This window comes from Notolepis coatsorum (assembly GCF_963971535.1).
Source record: "Notolepis coatsorum genome assembly, chromosome: 19".
Classification (NCBI taxonomy): domain Eukaryota; kingdom Metazoa; phylum Chordata; class Actinopteri; order Aulopiformes; family Paralepididae; genus Notolepis; species Notolepis coatsorum.
The window spans coordinates 37,055,115-37,078,072 of NC_140183.1; the positions used below are offsets into that span (position 1 = coordinate 37,055,115).

General features: G+C 41.4%; 1 protein-coding gene across 1 annotated transcript in view; it reads right to left on the minus strand.

Moving 5' to 3' along the window:
* LOC311245767 (soluble guanylate cyclase 88E-like) overlaps positions 1-22,958 on the minus strand; it is a 114,706-nt gene that overhangs the window by 83,582 nt on the left and 8,166 nt on the right. Inside the window, exons 3-6 of the mRNA XM_084335746.1 lie at positions 14,846-15,019; positions 9,826-9,958; positions 2,309-2,483; positions 1,824-1,915 (exon numbers count right to left, since the gene is read on the minus strand). Of these exons, the coding sequence (XP_084191872.1) occupies positions 1,824-1,915; positions 2,309-2,483; positions 9,826-9,958; positions 14,846-15,019 (574 nt within the window). The remainder of the gene's footprint in view (positions 1-1,823; positions 1,916-2,308; positions 2,484-9,825; positions 9,959-14,845; positions 15,020-22,958) is intronic.

Genomic DNA, 22,958 nt, shown 5'->3' on the forward strand with positions numbered 1-22,958 from the left:
CGCCTCGCCGACAAGTTAAATGCGTTATCTATAGGCTAATTCTAAGTCCCTCATTACCTCAATCAATCAGATTATATTTCTTTAAACTTGCCTGCTGGATTGAATAATCAAATGAGATCTTGCTAGCGAAAATAACTAGTTAACTGTTATACAGAATTACGAGACGGCTTTCTTGCCCATTGATTGATGTATAGTCAATGTTTAACTTATCTCCAATGTGGTCCAACGGGTTGTTCTTTTGACTTCCACACGGACGACCCGGGTTCAAGACCGGGGTCCTTCTTTTTGCAATATAGGAATAATTCAATTTGGTGCACGTTGAGAGCTATATAAAGAATGACATCCTCAATGCATTTAGATTTATAATATTTTAACTTAAAACCAGGCTACTTTGGCGTATAATCATTCATATTATATTCAAAAAAATCATATTGGAAACACCGGGATTTGAACCCCGGTCGCTGAATTGGCAGGCATGAGCACTACCGCTGGGCCACTGGGCCAGATGGGATAAATTCATTGTTTATACATTAATGAACGAGAGACCCGTGTTTAGAATATCCTTTGTTTTGAATGAAGTTTATCTCTTTATCCTCATTCATTAATGTGACGTCAACGGCTCATTCAATTTCTCAAATCCGTCAAACAGCGCATCTCATCAGACATCTTAATCCCAGTTACAATTAAAATAACCACATCATGTGTACATCGCACGAGCGAGCGCCACCGTCGCCACGGTATATATAACGTGCATTATTTAGGACAAAGTGAATTTAATATCAGCATTTTGGGTCTATTTTACATTTCAAAAGCCCCCTCTGGAAGAATGGAGCACAAAAACGTAATTCAGAATGGTATAATGCAGATCGTAGACTGTGGGAATAGTTTCAGGAAACGGGCTGTCACTTATTTGCGGGGGCGTGGCGATAGTTCAGGCTAACTTGAACTTGAACTCTGCTTTCGACCAGGCTCAAACTTTTGGATATGTTGTCATGGTGATTTGGAAAATCCACGTACATGAAATCGGAAAGTCAGGCTAACCCAGTTATCCAGCTAAAGTTATCCGGCTAACTCAGTTATCCAGGTACAAGAAACAGGGCCCAGGGCTGTCCCTGACTAAGGATTTGGATAGTTGACTTTGATTGACAAAAAAATAAAAAAAATATATTTTTTTTACCAGGGTGGGCACAGCTGACTCAGTGGGCGGGCCCGGCCCCCTAATGCCCGCCCATGGCGCCGGGTCTGCTTTGTGGTATTTTGTGGTATTGTTTGGGGTAATTGGGGGTATTGTTTTGTGTACTTAGTAGATAATTAGTCCGGCCCGGTGGGACGGTCAGACTACCACACACCTTCACACTTCGTGCATGGGTGCAATAGAAACTAATGTCAATCATAAAACCATAATAATCATAGTAGAGGGAGAGGTTGTTATTGTAGACAGTAATCTGCTGTTAATTGACCTCCCCAGTTCAATAAATAAAAACATGATTAAGGTCGCTTCAAAGTAATATTCTTATGCTGTTGACGGTTAGGTTAATTTGATGGGGAGGCGTAGGATAACATGACATAAGGGAGGTTAAGATACACATTCAGAATTTACGATAAAAAAAAATATAGAAAAATCAGTGTCGAGCCACATGCAGGTCCCAACCCAATAAACACATATCTCCATCCAATAAACACTTGTTGGCTGAGTGTAAACAAGACTTTCACCTCGCTCGTCATTGAGGGAGATGGAATTATTACAGTATTGATAGAATCCATGTATAAAGGTCAAGGTCAGACTGCTGCTAGATAACAGCAACTGATATACCTGTACGTACCACATATGTCATTTTCTCAGTCTCCTCTTTCGACAGGATTTCCACTTCAATGTCTGTGTTGTAGAATTGCCGTCCCACTTGAGAGAGCTGGCCTGTAAGGACACAGCGGTACACACCGGTAATAACCAGAGGGAAGAGGTGGCAACGGCTTTATTTAGGGCTTCATTCGAGATGGGGCTCATGCTGTAGGTGACCTTTCGGAGTGACATAAATTACCTTGTTGTGTGTTGTATATGAATACTGAAAAAAAGGTCATAATAAATAATGACCTTTTGTAATAATTTCAAGGGAAATCTTCCGGATAGACGTGGGTGGAATAACAACGTGATGATGATCAAGTCGCGTTTCTACCACTGACTCATCTTGGCAGGCAGTTAATTAATTCCATTAAGTGATTAATTAATTCCAACAAGTTAATATTATAATAAGATGGCCCTATGCACACTATCACTGAGTAGATGCTTGTGGGAGACGTGACATTATACCTTTGACAAACTGGGTGAACCCTTTGCGAGTGCTGCGGTAGTGCAGGGTGAGGCTGGTCTCGCATTCTTCCTCCACACAGAAGCTGGGAGGCTGGACCTTGGGGAAGGAGAAACGAAAGTACTCGTGCAGGTTGTCCAGCTCGTTGATGAAGTCACGCACGTTGCGCCCCAGCACCTGGAGGAGATGGAGAATGAGGACCTGCTTGGCAACATGGATAGACCCACTTCCGTGGAATGTTTGACATGTTGCTAGGAAACAAAACTAAATTGGCTCCCAGTGGAAAAACGGGTGATACAAATTAAGTTGGGCCTTACCCATAAAATGATGTTCAATAGAGTCCCCTAATACTTGTCAAATTATTTTATGTGCTTTAGGGGCACCCACACATATGCAACCAGGGGCAGTTTAACTGTGCAAATTCAAGAGCTCAATGGGGGGAAATACCTTCCAGTACTCAGCAGCTTGTGAGTGGAATAAACTGCCAGTGTCTATAAAAAGTATTGACTTTGTGTTTGTTTGTTTTATTCAATTTTTTATTCATATTTACATATTTATAATGCCTGAAAATGTTATTTGCATGTCTTATTTGTGCATACACATAATCTTGTCTCCGCTCCCCCCCCCCCCTTTGAGGACCACAATGGAAATAAACCATAAGGTTTTATTGTGTTTCAATCCTCGACGGTTTTAAATTATATGTGATGGCTGTACATGTTGTGTATCAGTATTGTGTGTGATTTTAGATTGTCCAATAAATTCAATCAATCAATCAATCAACAGCTCGGACTACAGTTTATTTCCTGTCGCAGGGTTCGCTAATATCAACAACTGACAGGAAATCGAACATAGTCCATTCTTAGAATGCTGCTCATATTTGTTTTTGTTGTCAAGATAAAATCATTATATAGGCAGATTACAAAGATAGACATCCTCAGTGTTTTTTGGGATCTATAAAAAGTAGGGATGCTCAATATTGGCTTTTTTACCTATACCGATATTGTCCAACTCTTAATTTCTGATACCGATATGAACCGATACTGATATATGCAGGGTAAATAAAGGTTATAGAAATGTAAAAAAAAAAAAAAAATGTTTATTTTTTTGAAAACCGATACAGATATTTTCCGATATCACATTTTAATGCCGATATCGGCCGATAATATCGGTACGCCGATAATATCGGACATCCCTAATAAAAAGACAAGATTTGATGCTAGAGTTTTGTTACAAAATGAGGTAGTAATTCACGATTTGAAAAAGGTGAATCTGACTCCAATATTGATGGTATAAAAGCAAAAGCACATTATGGAACACTGTTGTAGTTATTGACTATCCTTTTGCTTATAAAAATAGTAACATTTTAGAAGAAGAAATCATGTGTTTTTTAAATATTGATTGAGCTAAATATTTCTTAAATCGATGTTTCTGTTTTTTTGTTTTTTGTTAGAGGAACACGCCAACTTTTTGGGAAATTCGCTTATTTGCCATCTACCCTGGAGTTAGACAAGAAGATACATACCCTTTTCTTCTTTGTGTATGCATTAGGCTTAGGGAACAGCCGCGCCGTTAGCCTAGCTTAGCGTCATTCACTGGAAGTAGCTGTGCCAGTGTAGCCTAGTGCTCAACAGTCATCACACCTGGACAAGAGGCAGGGGAACTATGTGAGAATGCTATTCATCGACTACAGCTCAGCATTCAATACCATAGTCCCCTCCAAACTCGTAGCCAAGCTCAGGGACCTGGGCTTGAACTATGACCTCTGCCAGTGGGTCTTGGACTTCCTGACGGGAAGACCCCAGGTGGTGAGAGCAGGCAACTGCACCTCCTCATCCATCACCCTCAACACAGGGCTCTGTTCTGAGTCCCCTCCTCTACTTGCTGTACACACATGACTGTGTGGCACAGCGGAACAACAACACAATCATCAAGTTTGCTGACGACACAGTAGTGGTGGGCCTGATCTCTGCAAATGACCAGAGGGCCTACCTGGAAGAGGTAGAGGATCTGGCGCGGTGGTGTCAGGAGAACTGCCTCTTCCTGAATGTCAGCAAAATGAAAGAGATGATTGTGGACTTTAGGAGATTGGGGACCATGGACTACAGCCCCCTCAACATCGACGGGGCACCGGTCGAGAGAGTAAACAGTTTTAAGTACCTCGGAGTCCACATATCCGAGGACTTGACTTGGACCACACACATTGACAGTATTGACAGTGTAGTAAAGAAGGCACTGCAACGCCTCTACTTCCTTAGGTGCCTGGAAGGAAGTTCAAAGTGAGTCAGAAGATCCTCAAAAACGTCTACTCATGCACAATAGAGAGCATCCTGACTGGTAACATCACCTCCTGGTTTGGGAATAGCACCGCACAAGACCGTAGAAGACTACAGAGAGTGGCACGTTCAGCCGAACGCACAATTGGAGGTGGGCTTCCCACTCTCCAGGACATTTACAACAAGCATTGCAGGGGCAAGGCTAAGAGAATAATCAAAGACTCTAGTCACCCAAACAACTGCCTCCTTGAACTGCTGCGGTCAGGCAAGCGATACCGGAGTCTCATGGCCAGTACAGAGAGACTCAGAAGGAGCTTTTATCCCCAGGCCATCAGGATGCTCAACGACAATGACACTATGTAACAACCCATCATCTACACCAGGGGTGGCCAACCAGTCAGAGACTAAGAGCCACAAAATTTACTGTGGTACCACAAAGAGCCACACCATATACCATACCAATACCAAATACCATTTTACTATTTCTTTCACTATTTGGGCACTTTTACACAATTCCTGTGAGTCTATGGAACACCTAGGTTAAAAAAAAAAAAAAAAAATTCATTGTTTTGTATTTCTAATCAAGTACTCAAAAACCGCATTTTTCTACCTCAAGATCTTAAGCCGTTTTGAGGCTGGGCTCCAACCACTGTGTGGCCTGGTGCCAACTGCCACATCAACTGCCACATTATTATGCAGCTGAGAAATCTCTGACATCACAGATATGCACATTTTCAGATGACTCAGTTCAGTGAGGGTGAATATTGTGAGAGGAGAATTGGAAGAATGCGCCAATATGAGAATTAGAGACATAGATCCTATTAATATAAGTCCACATAGCTAAGAAACAATGGTAAACACTAAAAAAGGCCATTTATAAGATAGTTCCCCTTTAAGCACATGTATAGTCAATTGGTCCTGTTGTTCAGCCTCACAATGCTATTTGATAGTAAATGTGTTTATATGTCCCACCCTCTGGCCTCTGAAGTTGCTAATGTCTTTTTAATTTGGGCCTTACAGGGTTAACCTCTTAAGCCCGAGATATACAGTAAAAGTGTATATTTTCAGCATTACGTTTGTTTACCAATTATTTTAACTGTTATTAGTGAAATATAAGATTATAGAAATCTCAGGGCATTGAGTCGGAAACCGGCGCATATTGACAGGAGGAAGTGGCACATCAAAAAGTGAGTGTAGTCTTTTGAAGGAAGAGACTCAGGGCTTTCAAATTTCGAAAAACGACCCTACCCAGCTCACACCAGCCCCTGTCAATCATCTGACTTCTGGATTTACTTTTTTATTTCTCTTATTTTTTGGGATTATCTCCCACAAACCTGAACGTTATTGCCATAAAACAGAACGCAGTTAGTTTCTCTACCTTTCTGTGAACGTCTTGCAAAACACGGTGTTGCAATATGATGAAAAATGGTGGAGAAATTTACATTATAAAAAAGATGGCAGAATTCAGTACTGTATCTACAAAACCTTCTGTTTAATCATCTTCCCTTTATTCATTTGCTTAGATTTTTCAGGTCTGGTCAATTTTAGCATGGTGTTATTCACAGACAGTCAAAGATCATTTTTCTTTTTAAATAGAATTGATATTCTCCTTTGGTTCATTACCATTTACTCAAGCCTAGTAGCACACTAACACAGTAACACACTATTTCTGACACTGATCCATATATGTCCCTAGATTCAGATACCAAGAACATGCAAATGGACCATTTAAAAAAAATTGTAAATGTTTATTCTACGTCCTTATGGAATGAGTGACATAAAAAAAAAAAAGTAAAAAAAAAAGTGAAAAAAATAAAACAATTTTTTAAATTTTTTTGGGTGGAAGAGCCGCACATTGACGGGCAAAGAGCCGCATGCGGCTCGCGAGCCGCGGGTTGGCCACCCCTGATCTACACTACACCACACGTACACACTCACTTTAAATAAACACTCACCATAACACCCACTTTACTCACTTTAGACACTTTAACACACTTTATTTATTAAGTAAAGAGATTTGCACTACAATTCATACCTCATTGCACCTTACCCTAAGTTTGTACCTCATCCCATTTCTGCATTGTACTTCACTGTTACTCTTTTTACTCTGTATTGTATATTGTATGTATATTGACTGAACAGTGAACACTTTTTTTTTACATACTTTTGACTTTTTCTATTTTATACTTTTTATCTAGCACATACATCTAGCTCATACAGAAAAAAGCATTTCATGATAAAGTATTCTGTATTTTACTATGACAATTAACAATTTGGACGCCACAGACTTGAGCATCGTTTGTTCCTACCACGCTCTAAAAGATAGGAATAAGTGGCGGTGTTTGCAGGGCTATATATATATATTCTATATTATAGCTATGGATACAATACTATGGCCCATTTGACATCAACTATCTATCGTTCAATATGTGAAAAAGAATACATTTTTTCATCAATACGTTCCCGTGTTATACCGTGGTGAATATAAGTATAGTTTTAGAGTGATCCTGTCTAATCCCAGAAAACGACGATATGCAGCAAAATGTGAATTTCACTAAAAGCATTGCAATTTCTCGCCTGGACACGCTACTATTTCCAAATCAAATGTATATAATAGGTATTATGTTTCATCATGAATGCATGAAGGGGGGGGGTCGTTTTTTGATGCTTTGATCATCACCAACGGCATACGTTGTGGAGTAACGTTACACACACACATTGCGATCGAGGTGAAATCATGGTTGGATCAAAGTAGGATTGATATCATTTAGCCCTTACCTTCACTAGGAGGTACCCCAAAAAAAAGATTCCAATTGTCTGATCGCAAGTCCAAGTATTGGTGTCTGTCGTGCCGCCAACATAATCCACCACAACAGATGCATCGGGGCATTTGACGCTGCTCAATGGAATCGGGATACCCGCCCGCCTCGCTTGACAAAGAAAAGTGTGCCTGGAGACATTTGATCGTTGCACAGGCCAAGATATAAGGTTTCAAAGGGTGCTCGATCCTGCCTCCTGGGCGGATGCAGCCGGTATTGCACTTTGGTGTTCTCAGGATGATTCCCCATGTTAACCCCGAGTCCGTGTGCCTGTAATGAATAGAAATATCGAATAAAAGAAATAACGATGAAAACCCGACTATACTCGGGTTTTCGGGTGGTCCTGGCGCTCAACGCATGGCGAGATAACCTGACTTTCCTCGGGTCTGGCGCTGATTGAGTTAATAAACAAACATGAAACTTGAACAGTCACGAAATACACTCCAAATACAACTCCAAAACGTTCCTGTTGTGACCTGTATATTTACCATGTCGAGAAATAAAAAAAATAATTCGACATTTTTGTTTTCTAAGCAGATATATACTCTGAAATTAGGGATGTCCGATATTATCGGCCGACCGATATTATCGGCCGATATCGGCAGTAAAATGTGATATCGGAAAATATCGGTATCGGTTTAAAAAAAATAAAAAACAATAACAATATTTGTTATATATATATCCAGTGAAATTATTAGTTACCTGAAATTATTCCGTTTTTTTGGATGGGGAAACCCTGCATATATCGGTATCGGTTGATATCGGTTGATATCGGTATCGGAAATTAAGAGTTGGACAATATCGGAATATCGGTATCGGTAAAAAAGCCAATATCGAGCATCCCTATCTGAAATCTTTTTTGCCGAACCACTGCTGCCTGGGTGCAGTGATTTCATCACCTCAAAAGCCCAGTTATTCAAAAAGCAACAGGGCTTTTGAGGTGATGAAATCACTGCACCCAGGCAGCAGTGGTTTGGCAAAAAAAAATTCAGAGTATATATCTGCTTAGAAAACGAAAATGTCAATAATTTTTATGGTAAATACACAGGTCACAACATGTTTACAGGAACGTTTTGGAGTTGTATTTGGAGTGCATTTCGTGACTGTTGGGAACTAGGCTACACTGGCACACCTACTTCCAGTGAATGACGCTAAGCTAGGCTAATGGTGCGGCTATTCCATAAGCCTAATGCATGCACAGAGAAGAAAATGGTATGTATCTGCTTGTCTAACTCCAGGGTAGATGGCAAATAAGCGAATTTCCCAAAAAGTTGGCGTGTTCCTTTAAGATGTGAAGCACCTCTATGACAGGCAATGTCACTAATTCACTGACTCACTTATTAATTCATTCAGTCATTCACTCACACACACCTAGACGCTCTGCCCCCTAGTCATGTCCCACAAGCATCAGCTTGACATCACGACAACAATCATAATTCCACGTGAAACACTTGCAGACTGCGCCGACAGAGGGCATCCAGAGCTACTGTACCCAGCTCAACACCACGGTATAAATGTAGAAAAACATCACATTCTGTAAAACACAATTACATTTTACTGACATTTTGAGCAGTGCTTATAGGTTAGCTATATATATTTTGGTTTGCTATTGCTTATTTTGGTGATCCGAGAGAAAGAGAGTGTGTGTTTCCATTTGGCCAATATTAGGGTGTGTGTGTGTGTGTGTTGTGCTGTCAAATCAGTGTGCAAAGGGCACCCAGATATAATCCTCTCAACACCATGGTAAGAAAGCCTATATGCAGTAGCTTAGTGCCACTTCGCATCTATGACACTGTGTCGAGTGTGTCGACTGAAACCTTTAATTTTCAGTTTTCAGTGCACATATAGGAGTTCATGAACAGCGAACCACTAATATCACCCGCTTTTGGGAGTCTGAGTCACCACCACTCCCTCAATTTAATTTAGAAACCCTTGTCTAAAAAGCAAACTTCAAAACACAAATACAATTGTGCTAAAATGTTATTTCATTAGTGTGTCCAGGGTTATACTTTGTTAAAAAACAAATGTTTCCTGTCTACAAATAAAAGGAATCCTCAATGCTGGTGGCGTCTATAATTATCAACATTGAGAGCTGGGTTACATTGTTTTTCTTTTTTAAAGGCTGTACACTGGTGGTTACCAAAGTCATCCTTTTTAAGAGGTCATTTTGCCCGCTTCCAATTATTAATACTGAGAGCTGGGGAAAATCCTGAATGCCATTTGATCTCCAGGGCAGCGACGGCCGAGAGTGGACTCCTATGGAGGCACATGTGTAACGCAGCTGGATTACAACCGGCATCTCTCTCAAGTGAAACGTCTTTGCAGACAAAGAGACTTCACGTGCCAATGAATGAAGGTGTTGGAACAATAGCTTAAACACTTTATTGAGTCATTGATTGATCACTACATTATACTGCAGTGGGTCACCTTCAGGATCCGCTCATAGCCGTAGTTTCCAATCCTCTTGACCATGTAGACCCCGAAGGCGTACATCAGCTCATCGTGGGTCTTGCCCAGCACCTCCCCTGCTGCCTTGGCTAACCGCAGGATCAGGTTGTCACTATAGAGGAGGAGGAGACTTACTATTGGTGCTTCATTACGGGAATGTCAGAAGCCTACTCTGTACTACTGTATACGTACACTATCCGTTCACTGTCTGTATAGATTTACTACACACAGTACTGTCTCTCGCGGGTTACAAAATGCTGATCAACTTCTACAGCTACACTATTGAGAGTAGCCTGACGTGCTGCTGTACAGTTTGGTATTCTAGTTGCACCACCAAGTACTACAACTACCCCATAGCTAAAGCAATAAGTTCAATAACGATTCATGTTTACATTCAAGTATAGTATTCAATTATAACTTTTTATAATTTTGTGTGCCATACGTATATGATTATTTATATTGTATGGTGGTAAGTGGAGTGGATTGCTGCCAAACTCAATTTTCTTATGTTTTATATGCAGGGGTGTAAAGTACTTGAGTAATTGTACTTTGTTACAATACTTACTGTTTTTGGGGATTTGTACTTTACTCAAGTATTATTAGGTTTGTATACTTGTACTTGTGAGGCTGTACTACTTACTCAATTACATTTCAGAGAAAAAAAAGTACTACTACAAAGTACAAAGTACAAATCTCGCAGGTCCAAGCATTTTAATTCGTATATTTGTTTCTCTAGCCGAACTAACGTTAACGGTATTAATCCTGCTGCCGCACTTTATTTAAAACAGCCAATCAAATACCCATCAATGGAAAATTAACTCGCCCAAACCCATGCTGATTGGTCCTTGTGCAAGACTAGAACTCAGGGATCTTTGATTAAACACCTGCTATCAGAAGAATAGAAAGTCAGAGTGACAAGCTACAGAAGATGGCCATAAACGATAGTACAAGTGATGAAGAGGACGAAACGGTCGGCGTGGACGGACAAGACGAGCACCCATGGCCCTATCTCCATAAAAAGTTTTTACTTAAACTTTTTAGTACTTAAGTAGCATTTAAAAGTAGAAACTTTTTTTTACTTTTACTTAAGTGTGTTTTTAGCCATACTCTGACTTTTACTTGAGTAAGATTTTGAGATGGTATACCCATACTTTCACATAAGTATAATTTCTGGGTACTTTTTACACCCCTGTTTATATGCAATGACAATAAAGCATCTATCTATCTATCCATCTATCCATCTATCAATCAATCTACAGGGAAAGGTGATTACGTGACTACATTAGCTATACAAGGTGGTACAATAAAGGTGAACTATAGGGCAAATATCTCTGATAAGTTAACAATATAATCATATATAATCAGTAAGGCTGTCAAAGTTAACGCACAATTCTGTTAACACCACAATTTCTTTAATGCAAGATTACCGTTTAAAAAGAATTATTATTATTTTGACTATCACTCTGTTTTGAATTTGATGCAAATTTGCAATGCATGAGGGTCATCCTTTTGTGTTAAATGGCTGCATAAAGCAAGCATTTGTTGACTCTCATGTTGATAAGAGTATTAAAACTTGAAAAATATCCATTCAACTCATTCTGCGCCAGGGATTAGCCGGGTCCCGTTGTAGCTATGCCACGCTTTAAAGATAGGAGTGTGTCATGTTGTTTGTAGAGCTATATCTATATTCTATATTCTAGCTATGGAGACCATACTAAAGTAATTTGACACTGACTTTCTTCCGTCCAAGATGCAAAAAAGAGATAATTTCTTCATGCATACGTTCACACGTTATCCTGTGGTGAATATAAGTATAATTTCAGAGTGATCCGGGATCATTCCTGGGAAGCTAATAGGGCGCAACGTGAATTCTACTATAAGCGTTGGCCATTCTCGCCTGGACACGCTACTATTTCCAAATCAAATGTATATAATAGGTATTATGTTTCATCGGGGCGGCTACGTGGCATAGTGGGCAAGGCGCTCGCCACGAATGCGGAGACGCTGGGCTCGCCTGTTCGAGCCCAGCGCTCCACATTGCTTTCAGTTTAGCTGGTCGTTCATACTAATACACATTGGCCGTATTAGGGGGTGGGAAACTGGGGATCAGTTTCAGGCGTTGTGGACAGCGACTCCTACAGGTCGGTTGGTGCGCCTGCGCAGTAGAATCAGGAAGTGTCGGGGGCAGCGTGAGCCTCCCACGCGTTACTCCTCGCCACTGAGAGATGCGCAGGTGAAAAGATGCGACTGCTGTTACCTCAAGTACCGGAGGGGACTTGTGCTATGTATGACTTAGTCCACATTGCAGCTGGCTTGTGGGAGGCAAGAAACAGCGTTCGTGACAGGGGAGGGTTGAATTGGATGATACAAAATTGGGATGGGAGAAAATATAGAAAATGGGAGAAAAAGTGGATAAAAAAAAAGGTATTATGTTTCATCATGAATGCATGAAAGGGGGGGGGGGGGGGGGTCGTTTCTGATGCTTTGATTGCCAGTAACGGCATTCGTATTGAACACTAAAAACGCTGATCAGCTGGATCGGTATCAAAACATTGTTGGATCAAGCTGAAATTGTTGTCAGATAGTCCTTACCGCATATCTGGTCAGGGGTAATCAAAAAAGAATATTCCAATTGTTTGATCGCCATCTGGTCCATCTGGTCCACGACATAATACGGCACAACACATGCAACCAAGGTCCCGGACCCGTTTCAATGCGAATCTCTAGGCTTCCCTGTACTAAAAAACTGCGCCCGGAGCGGTTTAAGCGTAACACCCAGTCTGGAACAGGGTTTACTGCACTCTCGATACTGCCACCTGGCAGGATCTGGCCGGACCTGCATCCCAGTATGCCTTTTAACGGCAACATACTGTACAGGTCCGTGACATTGAATAGAATATTAAAATCGAAGAAAAGGAAAAACTATCAAATAACAAGTATACTCGTTGTTGGTGTTCAAATCATGGTGCCCAATAACAAGTATAATCGTTGTTGGCGGGGAATGAGTTAAGGTAGATTTAGAACAGATAAAAAAGATGCGATCAATTTGCGATTAATCCCAAGTTAACTATGGACAATCATGCGATTAATCAGATTCAATATTTTAATCGATTGACAGCCTTAACACTTTCTAACAAGATACAAGATACAAGATACAAGATACAAGATACCATGTAATATTACGTGTTTGCTCACCAGCGGTTGAGCGCCAAACGCGTAAAATTACGTTTTTAGATCCTTTGATATTTTTCCTCTGATCCCCGTTCTAAATCATCATCCGCATCATTCTAGCCATCCCTGGGTCGTTTGTATATGTTTGAATTGCAATGCCGATCGACTATCACCAGGTGGCAGTATCGTCTGTGTCTGAACTGGAATGGCTTGGTGTTGATACACAGCCTTTTTTTTTCCTTGGTAGGGGCCCCTCCTCCTGCTTGAACATAGATTCACATTGATCGCCTCGAAATTCAGTTGCCTAAGCGTATTTCATTGAAACGTAGACATATACACTAGTAATCGCGATGGCGATGTGATCACTTGGAATTATTCTTTTTGGAATACCTTCTGGCTAAGGTAAGGTATGTCTATTTTACAGAATCTGAAACGTGTTTTTCTAGCGATCACAGTTTTGTGTTTCACCAGACGTAAAACATGCTCTGCAAACACGATCACAGTTTTGAGTTAAACCCCCCCCCCCCCCCCCCCCCCCCTTGATGATTTTGTGAAGGTACATATATACATGTTATATACCTTTGATTTGGGAGTATTTGGGGGTTCAGGGAATCAACCAGAACGATTCGGGCTTATTGCACATAACACGTTTTATCTCGCGATCTATGAAAATACTGGATTATCTTGGCAATGTGAGATGTTTAGCGTTTAATAAACTACAAACTACGGTGTGTAGAAACAAACTATTTTTTACATGTTGCATTACAAGTAATGTCTGTCAAATGAGCCACACCATTGTCTCCACAGCTATAATACAGAACACACACACAGCTTTGCAAATATAGTGAAACATCGCGGAAACGACTATCAAGATGGCCATCTAGCGGTAGAGATAACCGCTAAGCGTGGCACTCAAAGTGTTAATAATCAGTCATGACACAATTTGCATAATGAGTACTGAATTAATTTAGTGTCTTTTGGTGTTCCTTGGGTCCAAATAGGCTCAGAACAACTGGGGTAAATCAACTTCAGTTGATGATCACAGTAACAGCAATAATCACAAATATACAGATACTTTTTTTTATTCTGAATAGTATTCTTTTGTTTTATTTCATCAAAAGACCCAATTTTAATATCAAATACAGCATACTATAATCTATATGAATTTTAGTCATGAAGATTTACATCAGCTTAAAAGGTGGGTAAACTCTATTTGACTAAATAAACAGGTGGGTAAAGTTGAGTTGGGTTCACCCTCCACTACACCCCTGGTCATACCGGTATGCATTTCTGTACATACTCTAAATATTGTATGTAAATTATGATTAAAAAGGGTAATTATTTAAGTCAATAGAAGGGGTAGGAGCAAATAAGTGTACACTTCTTCCTACTTCCTACATGAAATAATAATAATAATAATCATTCATGTACTTTTGTGCTTTTATTTCTCATCATTTAAAATGTCTTTTCCAGAATATACCAGTAGTATGATCGTCTTCCACTACAAAGTTGTTATTGGGTTTGCTTTATGGGGTCTGTTCAATTACATGTCCACGGTAGAAGCAACAAATGAAATGTTTCCCATCTTCTTGATAGGTCTCAATATGACATATCAGACGATCTCTTATCTAACTCACGCTGTTTGCCAAAACCAGGGCGAGGGTTGATGTAGAGGTTGAGTGCAGGTATGTCATTGGGGTTATCTGGTGGGTATCTCCCATCACAGTTCAGTTTAGGCCTGGGACACCTCTCAGGATGCACGCCCCCCTCCCCACCGTGACAACAGATGCCCAGGCGTCATGTGGAAATCCACTGTTAAATGTCATACTTGTACATCTGATGTCTGACAAAGTTGAGGTGGGGGATCTCCGCTCGGGCCTCAATCAGTCTCCAGACGTCCTCCCCGTAGGACTCATTGATGTAATCATTCACCGCTTCCAGGTATAGGCCATACATCTTGAGGGGGGGCGGGACCTCCAGATTTCTGCCCAGGTTAACTGCTCTGCTGAGGAAAGACAAGAATAGGGCAAAGGTAATTTTGACTGTATAAATTAAAGGTATATAAGCATTATGTGTCTTTCTCGACTGGTCAAAGTTAAAAGTAAAGTTTACAAACATTACCAATTGAAACAAATCCATTATCATATCATATTAAAGAAAACCTTACAAATTAATATTTTGTTGTTATAACAATACTCCAATCCTATGCTTTTTACTTTTGTTTCTATATGCATTACAGATTGTGCCTTTAAACATCTGAAATACAAAATCTTTTCCAGGCCATCTATGTTTTTAAGGCTCACTTTTAAATGCCACCGCCAATCAGACTAAATATTGCATAATAATGACATGTCATGACATGATAATGACATGCCATGATTGAATTCCAAAATAAATGTCATGCATTTAATTTTTTATGATAATTTTATTATACATTATTTTTCACACATGAAACAAGACAACACAATACAGCAATAATAATAATAATAATGACAATAAATACAAATAATACAAAGAAATAATAAAAACAGAATATAAAATGTGTATTATATTACCACAGACATTACAAACGACATTTCTTCCCCACTCTCACCCCCCCCCCCCCCCCACCCCACCCAAGGACCCTAGGACGCCTCAGGACCAACATCTCTACCCTGCTTCGCTGCTAGATCATAGCCTTTACTCTCTCAGCCGCTGACTCCCACAACCCAATGTTGGATTATTTAACTCCAATTACCCGAGCCGTGGAGATCTCCATATAAATTACACTCTAAATGTTAAAGCCCAATTGATCATTGTACGTTTTTCGGGTTGCTTCCATCTCATGGCTATCAGTTTTTTAGCTGCTGTAACTCCCGCTAAAATTAGTATTTTTTGCTGTATGGGAGTCGGTAGCTGGAAGATATCATTCAGGAGTAGTGTTGTTGCGGATAGTGGAATTGTTAGGTCACATATATCCGAAAGCTTAGTGGTTATGATTTTCCAAAATCGAGCCCCCGGTGGACATTCCCATGTGCATATAAGTGCCAGTGGCCCCCAGAGTGCACAGGGTGCACCGGGAGCCAGCCACCCTGTGCCATCATACACAGTTTTCTAGGGGTGATATATGTTCTATGAATAAAATTAAAGTGTATTTGTTGGTGATTGGGGTTATATTATCGTATAGCTTACACTCTGCTCTATTGGAACTATCCCTTTATCCAGTCTAATATTGAATAATTCTCTCCACATGCACACACCCATCCGCCTGGCCACACCCACATCCGCTCCTCTACATAAGCGGGGTCGTGGCCACACCATCAGCTCCTTCCCTATTTTCACCACGAGAAGTGTCTGTATACACCACTTTAGTTTAGTAACGAAAGTTTGTTGAAGAGAAGAGGAGCTGCATTGACATTATATCTTTGTTTTCTCTCTCACTATTTTTCGAGGAAATACAGCGATAATGTCTTTGCCACCGGAGTGTCTAGAAGATGATGATCATTCTGACCTCCACCGGCGCTTCGCATTAGGGGCGCGCGTCGCTGAGCAATCCCCGCCGGCATTGTCTCCGGCTCTGCAGCTGGACACTATGCTTGGGAGGCGGTCGGCTGTGTGGGGGCTGTCGGCCTCTCTGGGCGGGTGATGTTTTTTGCGACGCGGGCGCCAGGTGTGTCAGTTGTGGGGGGTCAACTGCACAGCTTACGAAGGTCGGCTCCAGGCTAGAATCCTTTTCGCTGCCCCTTAGCGGCGTGGAGGGGGTTCTAGTCTGATGCCCCACGATAACATTAGCTCCTCCTCAGTGAAGTTGTAGCTTTGTTTTCCTGGGACCGTGATTCCGAATCTGCGGTTCAATTCCCCGGGTCTCTGGACAAACGGATACCCTCTGTCGCCGTGCTGGCCTCGGTTTTCAAGATGAAAAACACCCGGCGCGAGGGAGGTGAGCTTGGTGTTTCGTTATAACAATATCCCGAGCTCAGGTCGGCTGCAGCCCACGTACAACGAGGGGCTTGCTGCCGATACCACTGTGTCTGGTAAACACCGTTCTGAAGAGGGGCGTTTTTTATGCGGGCGACTAGGAAGGAGATTTTTTTATCTCTACCGAGCGCCAGTGCACTAGGTTAGACTCGATGACTCACGTGCATCTCCGGGGGGAGATGACGGAGTAGATCATTACATTAGCGGAGGGGTCTCACACCTATGAGGTGGGCCGCCAGGAGCAGTGCATTCACGTTCTGTCCATCTTGGTGGCGCCCTCTGTGATGTTTTAGATCGACACACGTACCTACCCCCCTCTTAGGACTGGGGATGGCGGCTAACTAGGACACTGGTTCTGGTCGTGCCGGACCAGGTCAGTTAACCCGTTGGCGTCTATATTAAAGGCAGCCCAAGAGTGCTTCCGCATTGGCGTTTTGCGCTCTGATTGGCCGAGCGTGCGCATGCGCATGAGCCGCGACGTGCTCCTCTAGCCAGGAATCGAAACTCCGTTTAAGCTCCAGAGAGCGAGGCTGAAAATCCGCAGTTCTTGCCCCACTGATGGTAGCCGAATCCCGGATCCGAGTTTTCTGATTAACGCAATTAAGTATTGATTACGCCGTAACGAATCATTAAAAAAATATACCGTTAACTGGAGTATGTTGTTTCTTTACATATATGTTGGATTAGAAAATTGGTTTGTCATGACAATCCAATAAAAAATAGCGATTTACCCGGTGGTACAATGAACGGTGGGGCTGGGCTGGGGCACGCGGTGCTCCCAGTCGGCGGCGGTTGACCGTTGGCGATGCCGAGGACGAGCGCGTGTTCGTGGGGAGCACCGCACGCCCCATCCCAGCCCCACCGTTCATTGTACGTGGGCTGACTCTTTGGGGGGGGGAAGTGTTACGGACTCTGTCCTTATATCATTATGTATGTATCCTTGTAATATTATATTGTATTGTATAGGGAATAATATATATTATGTGTTATGTATGTAGGCAGGTTGTATTGTTGTTTTTTTGTCTCCCTCCTGTGTAACCTATCTTTCTCTCAGGGTCAATCAGCAGCAGCAGCAGCAGCTGAGGCTCGTCAGACAATTAACCTCCACATCCCTTCATATATCCCTGTGTGCGCAGTGTTAGCTAGATCTCTGTCGGTGTCTGTGGGTAATTATATCTGGTGGTGTTGTGGTAGAGTTCTGCTTTTTGGTGTGAGCTAGTTAAAGCTCTGTTGAGCTCATGCTTGTTGGTGTGAGCTGGTTAAAGCTCTGTTGAGCCCATGTTTATTGGTGTGAGCTAGTTAAAGCTCTGTTGAGCTCATGTTTGTTGGTATGAGCTAGTTAAAGCTTGGTTGAGCTCAGTATTGTACCTTTTGTGATCCTGCCTGTTGTACATTTCTGTTTTACCCATAACCTGTTTTGTGTATTTGTTTATTCATCGTCACCCAGCTTATGGTGATTGTTTTTCTTGTTAATCTTTTGTTTTGCACACAGGGACATTGAGGACAGGAAGATACCCTGGGTCTACATTTTGCATCACGTAGGTGACCTACTGTTAAAGACACCAGCTTTAGAAGTGAGCACCACCACCTGTACTTTGGGGCGTCCGCGCCTGTAAGGGGGGGTGGGCTTTTATTTCTTTTTGATATTTCATTTGGTGTTCACTGGTAAGTCCTCCTTGCTCTGTGTTGCTGTTTTTTGAAGTTTGTAAAATAAATATTATTATTTAGCAAATTGTCTCCTGCGTTGTGTGTCACTGCACCCTCACATACCCTGTCTGTGGCCTTGTGTTGCATCTCCCCACTGGGGTACGTAACAGTGGGGTACAACTCATTTTCCCCCTGGCTATAGTGGAGTCTTGGGGGAAGCCTTGTTCTATTCATCTTCTCTCCATTCAGCAAACTGTGTTTAAAGATAACTACCTATGTTTATTATGGAACGTCAGAGTCAGAGTGTATAGAAATCTGAAATGAAGCCCCTTGAGGTTTTTCTGTCTCTGATGAGTTTTAAAAAAAAGGGTGTAGATGTAGTGGCTGACCCCATGGGACCCCATGCGCCCTGAGCACCGATCTTAATTGTAAATAAAAGAGAGGATGCGCCGGGAAGGTCATAAAAATGTCTTGGGTCTTGAAACGCGTGACGGCCGACTTTATCATAAACATCCCCCAAAGTGTGGACTGAGGGTTGTTAACCTCTTAACACATTGGGTGCCAACGACGAGAAATCTCGTTATTTAATCATTATTTCTTTTATTAGCGATATGGCCACCGTAAATGCCCAAAACCCCCACCACCTCCTAATAGACAGTCTCCTCCCCACCGCATGTATATATTCCCTCCCCGCCGTATGTATATTTCTCTCCCACCCACCCACCCCCTCCTAATGTACAGTCCCCTCCCCATCATATGTATATACTCTGTCAGGATCTAGGGGTAACAGTACTGTATATTTGAATACCGTTTATGTCACAAATGTATCAGTACTAAATACCTATGTCCCTATGCCATAAATGTCATGTATGTCATGTATGTCATAAATGTCTATGAATTGAAAATGGGGGACCCTGATGGAAACAAGACAAACGTCTTTCTCAGGTCTGCATCCCCTTAACAATTGTATGTATTGAGCCGTACTGTATTGTACCCATTCTGCAATCCGTTAAATAAAGTGTTCATTCATTCATTCATTCATTCATCCATTCATTTTTCATCCATCCAGCCTCACGTTATCATTGGGACTGGCTCTGAGCTCGAAAAGGGCAAATACCGCCCCTATCGTCTCCCGGATGGTATTGCACCCATTGGAATGGAGTCAATGGAAATGCATGAGAGAGAAAAAACTCCGGGCTCCACATTTTACTTCTGAGCCATGTAACCTGAGACTATTGCATTCATTGAGGCAACTGAAAGCGGCGTGGATTATCTGTTTCGAGGTATAACGTTGGATCAATAAACGTGATCGATATATGGAATGGCGATCAGGAATTGGATTAATCTTTTTGCAGAACATCTGATTTATTTTACCAGTCTTGGGGTAATCAGTTTTTTTTCACAGCGTTCACAACGTGTCGCATATGTGTGTATGTGTGTGTGCGTAACGTTAGCGCTTCTCTAGCGTGCATAAGTACACATATACTATTGATAATCTAGCGTTTATTTGAAAACGATTCATAAATAGGCCGCAAAATTACAACGTGTTTTTTGTATTCCAGTAAAGGGCTATTTTCACAGATTTTTCAGGAATCACTAGAAATCTTCAAAACTATACTCGTATTCAAAACGGTATAAAATGGAAATGTACTGATGAGGGGGGTGGTGACTGCAAGCAAGTCATTGATAAGCGACGGTTGTATTAGACACATAGCCATAATTTAAGATATAGTTTATGCGTTCGCAAATATCCCCGTCCTCTTATTGACTAAAGCGCTGGCACTCAAGCGATAAATCGCGCACCCCCTGCTGGCAACCAATGTGTTAAGCCCGACGGGACGGTACCGGACCCAAGCCATAAATCAATCTCTCCAGACTGTATGACATAATTTAGCATATTTTTTTCCAAATGTAGCCAAGAGTAAAGACCCTATGTCAAAACAGCAGTCATAGTGAATATTTTCAACAATACGCTTGTTTACCAATAGGTTAAAGTGTTATTAATGAAATATCAGTTTAGGAATTGTATTCATATGACAGCGAATTTCGATCGGAAATAAATGCGAGCAGCCATCTTGTTGTAGTCATTATGATGAAGGAAAGACGAGGCTTTCAATGACCGTCGGAATTTCGAAAAACTACATTACCCAGCTCATGCCAGCTTCTGTCAATCAAATGACTTGTGGATAGGGATGTCCGATATTATCGGCCTACCGATATTATCGGCCGATATTGGCATTAAAATGTAATATCGAAAATTATCGGTTGGACAAATTAAGAGTTGGACAATATCGGTATATCGGATATTTGTAAAAAAGCCAATATCAAACATCCTTACTTGTGGAATAACGTTTTTTATTTCTCTTATTTTTCTGGATTATCTACCACAAAACTGAACGTTATTGGCATAGATTGGAGCGCAGTTAGTTTGTCTACCTTCTTTTTTTTTGTATTTAATTTTTTATAATTTTTTTAAACAAACATATAAACAAACATGACAACACACGATAAGATATACAAGCATTATTAACAGTGCACATCCAATGAAATCACCATTTAGTTAAATGTCTTATACAGGATATACCCCTAATACTTGCTATCTAATACCCTACACACATATGCTCTAGCTCGTACCCCCCCCCCCCCCCCCCCCCCCTCCCGGACCCCCCTAGTTTGTCTACCTTCTGTGAACGTTTAGCAAGAATCCGCGTTGCAAACCGATTCAAAATGGCGGATCAGTTTCCATAACAGAAAATAACTGTATTTACAGTAGATTTCATTCACGGTTCCTGCTGCATGCCTGGTGATACTAAATCCAGATTGAACTCTGCCATTGGAAAGAGTAGATTTGGCCCGATCCATAGATGTGCAACTTGACTATAATAAGGTAATTTATAGGCCTGATATTCTATAATAATATTTAAAATTGCATGTGTCCGGATGGCAGAATTCAGTAGTGTATCTACAAAACCTTCTGTTAAATCATCTTCCCTTTATTCATTTGCTTAGACTTTTTGTACATGCGATCTCAAGAAGGTGCTGAACGAGCCCAGTGGCAGTTTTTCATGTCTGGTCATTTTTAGCATGGTGTTACTGTATTCACTGTCAAAGATGCAAAGAAAAATCATAATTCATTTTCTCCTTTGTTTCATCACAATTTACTCAAGCCTAGTAACAGACACAATATTTCTGACACTGGGAATACATTCCCTGAGATTCATAGATTTCCCTAGATACCAAGAACATGCAAATGAACCTTGCAGAAGTGGAGCAATCTTTAGGTCTACTTAGGTTTACTTAGGTATGTATTTTAGGCGGATTTTCAGAAAATAGGGCTAGGGCTTAATAGGTTAATGGGTTTATGCCCAACAAGTAATTGTTGGTTATGAAATATGAGTCGAGGTGCCATGGGCACTTGATAGTACAAGACCTATATGCGTTACGCCATGTCTGAATCACATGGGAGATGATAGGACCAAATCGTAATTGCCATTTTCTAATCGAGGTGTTGGAGTATATTATATCTTGTAGTCTTTGTGTATAGACTGTTGCCTCCTCCAAGGCGTGCCACAACACAGCAATCTCGGGATCAAACCAGTTAATCAGGGGCCTCAGTGAGAAGGACCAGAAATATAATAAAAAATCTGGGATTGCTAGATCCCTGTCCTGTTTCCTACGCTGAGTGGTGGTTCTTTTGATTCACGGTTGCTTGTTGTTCCAAATTAACTTAGATATTGTAGCCTGTATTTTGTGGCAGTAGTCGATTGGGGGGGATAAGGGGAGCATTGAGCTAACAAAGTTTATTCTGGGTAGTACGTACATTTTGATAATGGGCTTGTAGTGAGTTCTATTTCGTAATGGATCTCGCTCAGCATCACACTTGCACTGTACTTCACTTCGTGCACGTGCACTGAATAAAAAATTCCACCATGTACCTTTACATCCCAACATTCGTCTGGCCACACCCCCATCCGCTTACCTTCATAAGCAGGTGTGTGGTCACCTACTCGCCTCCTTCTTCGCTTTCACCACAAGGAAGTGCCTTCGGTAGATCCCCACTTGACGAGGTTGTTAGTAGAAGAAAGTTGGAAAACAAAAGATACGTTGACATCATATCTTTATTTTCTCTCTCACTATTTCCGAGAAAATACGGCGATATTGTCTTCGTTACTGGAGTGTCTGGAAGATGATGATCATTCTACACCTCCACCGGTTTTTTCGTATTTGGAGCTCACGCCGCTGACATGCTTCCCAACTACAATCCTGCTTGCTGCGGCTGGATGGGGTAAGACCCTCCAGCAACACAGCTGGACTGTAGGACGCACCGACTGTTGTGA